General features: G+C 51.3%; 1 protein-coding gene across 1 annotated transcript; it reads left to right on the forward strand.

Annotated features, from left to right (window-relative positions):
• Positions 1-455: 455 nt before the first annotated feature.
• Positions 456-2,773, forward strand: LOC136464917 (transcription factor TCP7-like). Its single transcript, XM_066463865.1, has one exon. The coding sequence runs from the start codon at positions 736-738 to the stop codon at positions 1,729-1,731; it is 996 nt and encodes a 331-aa protein (XP_066319962.1). The 5' UTR covers positions 456-735; the 3' UTR covers positions 1,732-2,773.
• Positions 2,774-8,030: the final 5,257 nt, after the last annotated feature.

Below are 8,030 nucleotides of genomic sequence, written 5' to 3' on the forward strand. Positions count from 1 at the left end.
GAGTATGCAGATTAGTGCGCGTGAGAGTGCATGAGCCGCAGGAAATATTCCCATGAGGTCAGACCTCATGTTTTCTTTCCTCCAAAATTGCAGGTTCCATTGCCTTTCGTCTGGAACGGTTTGGGTCTCTTCCTTTTTTCCAAACACTGCTACAGTGAAAAATCCTATTGGAACTTGATTCCTTTGATCTTCCTATGTTTTTCCTATGAACCAAACGAGCCCTTGGTTTCAGACAAATCGTCCGCAATGACACTTACGATGCATGCCCTAAAAATAAACTTGTTTAAATTTACTTTTTATCTAAATTTTATAGAGATGGCACATAGGATCGTATTTATCGATTCATGGATAAAAAGGTAGTTGCTTCATATGTAACTGTTTTGCATCCAAAATATAATGTACTGTATATTTAAATGTACATACATGTCCCCGGTGAAAATCCATTTCGCTTCGGATCATATTTGGATCGGATGGTCTTGGCCCCGTTCGCTGGTTAAAATTTGACTGAAACTAACTAGTTGTTTTGAGGAAGAAGCGGCTAAAACTGACTGGGTCGTTGCGAGGAGGAGCAGCCGGCTGAAACTGGCTGGTCATACCAGCGAACGCACCACTTGTTTTCACACGCTGGGTGGGGCGAGGGAGCAGGGGCACAGGCCAGAGGGGACGAGGCCCCCCCTCGCCTCTATTACCTTCAGCTACGCTACCCGAGTCACAGGTAATCCCTGTAACTGACATATGGGTTCTACCATCCTCCCGAGCCCACCGGTCAGACTGGGAGTGGGGACGCGAGGGTGGGGCTCGTGGTCCCCACCGCTCCCCCATGTGCTGTCTCCACCCACCGGGCGGCTTGGGCCCCAATCATTGGCCCCGCCCCGCCCTCTACCGGCTCCATTCCGCCTCTCTTCCTGCTCTGCTCCGCCAGTCCGCCAGTCGGCAGCCACCAGTCACCACCGCCTCCTCCACCCAGGCACCCAAGCTCAAGCTCGCTCGCTCAGCCAGTCCCACAGCGAATTGGGCCAGGGGCAGCCTCCGTCCGTCCGTGCCACCCTCCTCATGACGACGAGGCCAGACGGCAGCGGCAGCGCCGCGCCCGCGGACAAGCAGCTCGTGCCGGCCTCCAACGGCAACGGCAACTCCGGCGCGCTGGCCGTCCGCAAGGCGCCCTCCAAGGACCGCCACAGCAAGGTGGACGGGCGTGGCCGGCGCATCCGCATGCCCATCATCTGCGCCGCCCGCGTGTTCCAGCTCACGCGGGAGCTCGGCCACAAGTCCGACGGCCAGACCATCGAGTGGCTGCTCCGCCAGGCCGAGCCCTCCATCATCGCCGCCACCGGCACCGGCACCACGCCGGCCTCCTTCTCCACCTCATCCCCGTCCTCCACCAGCCCGCACCCGCTGGCCGCCTCCCCCACCGGCGGCCTCCCGCACGCCGCCGCCGCGCCCTTCATCCTCGGCAAGCGCGTCCGCGGGGACGGCGCCGACGCCGAGCCCACCGTCGCCGCCCCGGCACCGGGGTTCTGGGCGCTGCCGGCGCGGGCCGACTTCGGCCAGCTCTGGAGCTTCGCGGCCGCACCGGAGATGATGGTGGCCGCGGCCGCCGCCGCCAGGGTCGGCAACTACCTCCCCGTCGCGCAGGGCAACCTCAACCTGCTCGCCTCCTTCTCCGGCGGGCCCGCTCCCACGGCGGCCGCCGCCACCGCCGGCCGGGCCGAGGAGGAGACCGCACGCTGAGCGGCTGAGGGTCCTCGTCATCTCACTCATCTCCGCTTCCTGTGTCCCGTCCGCCGCCGCTAGGGTTTTAGGGCGGCCTGGCCTACTCTTCCCCTTTCACTAGGGTTTCCAATTCCGACTTCTCCGGTTTGCTTGGCTTGGCTGCTCAGCTCCATTCCGCGTGTCTTGTCTCTCTGTCAGTCAGTCAGTCAGTCTTGTGCTGTGTGCGTGCTCAATTCGGGAGGGATGGATAGACTGATAGTGTCACTCTCAGTCGCAGCCATGTCGCCTTCCTTCCTTTTTTTTTTGGGCTTCCTTTTCCTTTCTTCTAGTGTCGTGTTGGCCACCCGAATTGGGTGGCCTTCAAGTAAGCAATCAAGCAAAGCAGCTGCAACAGATTATCATCGCTCATCACCTGCTCAATTTCACTGCAACAAGGAAAGAAAGGAAATGCAAGGCTTGCTCTGCTCTGCTCTGTTCTTCCCATTCAGCGTCGGCCGGCGGCGGCATTGGAGGTCCAGCCGCTTGCTTGCTTGTCACTAGTCACTACTGGGTCTCTTGTGTCACTCCACCCCTGCTTGCATTGCAGCATCCACAGTAGCAAAGCTCCTGAAGGATCATGGCGGGTTTGCTGTTGGGGACTGTCACAACTCAGAACAGGAATGTGGTCTATCCTTGCTTTCCTTGTGAGCTGTTTCTTGCAACAGAACAAGAACAATAAGCAGCAGGTCCAGTCCAGTCTTCTCCTTATTGCACAAAACAAAGAGGAGCGAGTACCAAGCAAATGGCGTGGAATCGTCGTCCATCCCTACAGCTGCATCAGCTCTCCCATCCTATGATTGTGTTGTGTCTGTCAGTCTCGGAGGGAAGACAGACTGAGGCTGGCCCTGGCTGTTAAGTTGTCCACATGTATATGTTCCTCCTCTCCCTTGCTCTGTTGTGCTGCGTCTACTTGCTGTCATTTACTTAGCAGTTAAGTTGGTTTCTTTTTTGAGCTCGTATCTGGATTGGATTAGTGCTTGAGAATAATATAAGTACCACTGGTAGTCTAAGTACTTATTTATTAGTCATCAGCTGTTGGCAGTAGCTCAGTTCAGGTCCTGTATGTATGTGTGTGTGTACGCCATGTATGTATCCACGTACGGATTGTTTGATGATGTGTTTGTTGATCAATTAATGGACAAAAAATAAGAATTGGAAAAATAAGGTTTGTTCCATTCAATTCAACATCCAGTTTCTTGCCATGGCATATTATGTGCCTGCTGTTGGTTGCTGCGTCTCTGTCTCGTTACTTTAGGTACCATCAGGATCGTGTACTCCTAGGCAGATTTTCCCTTTGTATGCAGTGTCAATCGTACAATCATGGTTGCAAAACTGGAGCACGTAGTAGCCTGCAAAATTGGACACTGGTGGATGGGAATTGTCAGGTACTTGCGCGCTGCATTGGGGCATTGCAGCTGCAAATCCTGATGTGTCTGTAGCAGTAATGCTGGAATTCTCTTTTTTGCGTAGGATATTCCAGTAGTAATCATGCATCCTTCTCGTCCGTCTCCTCTGGGAGACTGGGTGTGTGCTACTGTGTGTACTGTGGTGGTGGCAAACCAGCTTTTGATAAGGTATCGCGGCTGTTTCCTTGTGTGGCTTTCGCCCTTTAGTTAAGGCCCCGTTTAGTTGACAAAAAATTTTGCATAGTAATTATCACATCGAATCTTGCGGTACATGCATGGAGTACTAAATGTAGACGAAAAAAAACTAATTACACAGTTGGTCGAGAAATCGCGAGACGAAACTTTTGAACCTAATTAGTCCATAATTAGACACTAATTACCAAATACAAACGAAATGCTACAGTGAGCCAAAATCCAAAAATTTTTGGATCTAAACGCACCCTAACTATAATGGCCATCATTCTTGTGTTGATTCTCTGCACTGTTGCTGTCTGGTGTGGTGTTTGAGTGGGGGATCATCTCTGTCACTAGTCACTAGCCTCCGTCTTGTCTACTTATTTCCCTTTTGCAGCATGTTTGTTTTGGCTTATACGATCGTAGATTATAAACTGAAATAGTATTTTTTTTCATACCAAATCAGCCAGTAGTATTTCTGATTTATAATCTACGATCGTTTCAGCCGAAACGAACATGCTCTTGGCCTTTTGCGCCTCCTCTTTCTGAAGCAAATCTGGTTGCCTGGCCTTTTGGATAAGATCTGAAAACAAAAGATAACTCAGTCGACGATGGTCAGCTCTCCCTCCCTCCGTGTCGTCGTCGTCTTTACCCCTAGTAGAGCCTAGGCGTATAGTACATACGAGTATACGATCGCCAGGCCATGTGCTCTTCCTGCTCCTGCTGCTTTGGCACTCATTTTTCAATTGTTCAGACTGCACTCGTACTAAAGTCCTCTTTGGCACGACTCATCCAAAACAGCTTCACTGGTGAAGCCAGAAAAACTGACTTTTTTTTGGCTTCTAGTTCATTTTAACCCTAGCTTACAAAACGGCTTTACACTACAGTGCCTCGATTTACGCAAAATAGATGAAGTCGAAGCTGGCATAAACCATGCCAAAAAGGTCCTAAACATAACATGTTGTCCTGCTCCTGTCTCGGAAAAGTGAGCTTGCATTGTTCTACCTAGCCTATTTTTCAAGTCCCATGTTGACTCTTGACCAGAGGTAAGTCATTGATGAACAAACGTGCGAATCATGTGTACAAGTCACGAGTTGAACTCTTCAGGGGTGATAGAAAGTAATCTGACTGGTAATTGAGCAGCCTTTTGTTTAGGTTGTGTGTCAATGCAAAAGGAAAAGGAAAAGGAAAGCCTGTGACTGACATGATCCTGCCTTGTAAATTGCAATCGCGTCGCATCGCATCACCCAAGATTCTCATTCTCTCTGCCTTTGTGACGTGGATAAGCATATTACAAAGTGAATCGTTAGGCTTGTTTGCTTTCATAATACGACCCCTAGCATGAAGGTCTGTTCACTCCAACTTATCAGGTGGCTTATCAACTAGAATTTACATTATTTTTCGGACGAGAGGACTCTAAGGGTCTCGGCCTTCTTTTCGTAGCCCGTGGTGTGTCTTGGTAGGACATCGATTCCCTTTTGTCGTGATTGGTCTTCTTGAGGGCGTGTAACCATAGGATTCGAGAGGTCGAAAAGATTTTTCTTGATTCTGGTCTTCTAGGATCCGATCGGTCCACCGTTGTACTATGACCGCGTGTTCGGTCTTCTTGTTAGTCCAACTTCCCTCGAGCCCCCACGCGTAGCAGGGGTCTGGTTGAGGGTCGGCTCGTCTTTGTGATCGTCATCCCTCAAACGTTTTTTTTATAAAACGGAGGGCCTAAGCCGTGCCACGTTTTTCCTTGATGGACGAAACATGGTGCTCGGTGAGCTATTAACGGGCTAGTTCGAGTGGGGCCCTGGCTTCCTATTTGTAGGGGTCCGGCATGGGTTAGCTGGTGACCGACCCCAGACTCTTGGTGGCCAATCTATATAGTTCTCGGGTCCGTTCGACCGGTTCCAAGGGCTCGTTGTCTTTCTTCTAGGAAAAACTATAGACTGAAAACCGACCAAGACTCGAACGTGGGCCGGGATGCCTGCAGCGCTCGTGCGCCCAGGTATTGGCTGCTAATGGGCCCATCCCTTTCCACCCCTCGCTCTAAGGGCGCCCCGGAGCGGCTGTGAACCCGTTAGAGGTCCAACCTTCGAACTCCTAGGCCTGAATAGGCCGTAGGAGCGTTTTCAGCTTCGTATCCCACCTTACCTGTGATGGTTCTCATGCCGAGCTGGATGACATCGAGAAGAAGGTGGCCCCTCTAGCATAGGACTTACCTACGGAGATAGAGGCTGAGATCATCCCCTAAGAAATTAGTTAGGTAGATAAGCCAGGCGGTGAACTTGTAATAAGTGGACAAGTTCTTAAATTTCATTATGGCCAAACAGATTTTTAGCTCTTCTCTCCTTTTTTATAAAAAAGTTAATGTGTTTTGACCCTTTCCGTCGTTAAGGCTGTAAAGCTTGGGGTGCGGGTAAAAAACTCTGATCATGTTGGTGAGCAAAAATGCCGTAGCCGTTGGGGCGTAGATTTCTTGTAGTCCGACCAGTTTTACTCAATGTTCGTTTCCGCAACCCTTGCTTCTAAGATCTTAACGTGAGAAAGGGTCAGGCACAGAGAATGTTTACCGGGTAGATATACTCTTTAATGCATTCCGACTCTTTTTGTAGTTCAGACTAAAAAGCTTGGCATGCGGGCAAAAAACTATGATCACACTGGTGAGCAAAAACGCTGTAGCCGCTGGGGCGTAGGTTTCTTGTAGTCAGACCAATTTTACTCAGCGCTTGTTTCTACAACCCTTGCTTCTAAGATCTTAATGTGAGAAAGGGTCGGGCACAAAGAATGTATACCGAATAGATATGCTCTTTATCAGCCCTCGAGTGAGGCTTGACACCTTGCCGTTGCTGGGGTCGAGTGTCACTAAAGATCAAGGAGTCAATAGCGAAACCGATAAGAGAAAGCGTGCGTAAATTAAGGGTAAAAGCGACATAGCTGTTCGATGTTTTAGGCATTGATGAAGACTTCGCCATCGATGGTCCTGAGCCCCTTACTATCACTAGGGTTGGGTGTCACTAAAGATCAAGGAGTCAATAGTGAAACCAATAAGAGAAAGCGTACGTAGATTTAAGGGTAAAAGCGACGTAGTTGTTCGATGTTCCAGGCGTTGACGAAGACTTCGTCATCGATGGTCCTGAGCTTATAGGTGCCTAGTAGAGCACCTCTGCGATGACGTACGGTCCCTCCCATGGCAGAGAGAGAGAGCTTGTGGCAGTTCTTGTTGCTCTAGATGTGGTGGAGCATTAGGTCCTCGACGTTGAAGGCCTGACCCCGCACTCGATGGCTGTGGTACCGGCGCAATGCTTGCTGGTACTTGGCCGAGCAAAGGAGGGCAACATCGTGCGCTTCATCTAGCTAGTCCATGTCATCCTCGAGGGACACCCTAGCACCCTGTTCATTGTACGCCATGACCCTCGGTGCTCCATAATCGAGGTCAGTCGGGAGGATAGCCTCGGAATCATAGACCATGAAGAATGGTGAGTAGCTGGTGGCCTAGCTGGGGGTCATCCTTAGGCTCTAGAGCACCGTGGGAAGCTCCGTGACCCATCATCTGCCAAACTTTTCAACCAGTTGAAGATCCTAGGCTTGAGGCCTTGTAGGACCACGTCGTTCGCACGCTCGACCTGCCCGTTCGTGCGGGGATGCGCCATGGTGGTCCAATCGACGCGGATGTGGTATTCATCGTAGAATTAGAGGAACTTCTTCCCCATGAACTATGTGCCGTTGTCCGTGATAATGGAGTTCGGGACTCCAAAGCGATGGATGATGTCAAAGAAGAACAGCATGGCTTGCTCGGACTTGATTGCGGAGATTGGTCAAGCCTCTATCCACTCTGTAAACCTGTCTATGGTGACAAGTAAGTGCGTATAGCCCTCGGGCACCCTCTTCGGACGTTCGACCAGATCGAGCCCCCAGACTGTGAATGGCCACATGATGGGGATCGTCTGGAGTGCTTGGGTCGATAGGTGGGTCTCCCAAGCGTAGTATTGACACCCTTCATAGGTGCACACAATATGTTTAGCGTTGCCTACTATGGTCGGCCAGTAGAAGCCTTGTCGGAATGTGTTTCTGACTAGGGTCCTAGGCATGGCATGGTGCCCGCAGACCCCACCGTGGATATCACTCAGCAACTGCTTCCCTTGTTCGATGGGGATACAACGCTGTAGGATCCTGGTGTGGCTTCGCCTATAGAGCTCGCCCTCAATAATGACAAAGGACTTGGCGTGACACATGAGCCACCGATCCTCCATTTTGTCCATCGGCAGCGCCTCATGGAGGAGGTAGTCGAGGTAAGGCATCCTCTAGTCGGCCAAAGGGTCAGTCTATCGCTGGATCCTCATCAAGCTCCATGACTTTGGGGTCGGATGGAGCCACCGGCTGGTTAGCCCCCTAGCCTAGGCTAGGCGGCCCATCACTGGCATGTTTTGGCTCCTCGTAGTGGACCGAGGGCTTGTACTGATCGCTGGCGAAGAAGCCCGTCGGCATCGGCTCTCAGCCAGACAGTGTTTTCGCCAGCACGTCGGCCGCCTCATTGAGATGCCTTGGGATGTGATTGAGCTTGAGATCATTGAACTTGTCCTCTAGCTGGTGGACTTCTTGGCAATACGCAACCATCTTGGCGTTGTGGCATCTTGATTCCTTTATGACTTGGTCGATGACTAGCTGGGAGTTGCCCCGGACATCAAGCCACCGGATACCCAACTCGATGGC

The sequence above is a fragment of the Miscanthus floridulus genome, chromosome 7, assembly GCF_019320115.1.
Source record: "Miscanthus floridulus cultivar M001 chromosome 7, ASM1932011v1, whole genome shotgun sequence".
In the NCBI taxonomy this organism is placed as follows: domain Eukaryota; kingdom Viridiplantae; phylum Streptophyta; class Magnoliopsida; order Poales; family Poaceae; genus Miscanthus; species Miscanthus floridulus.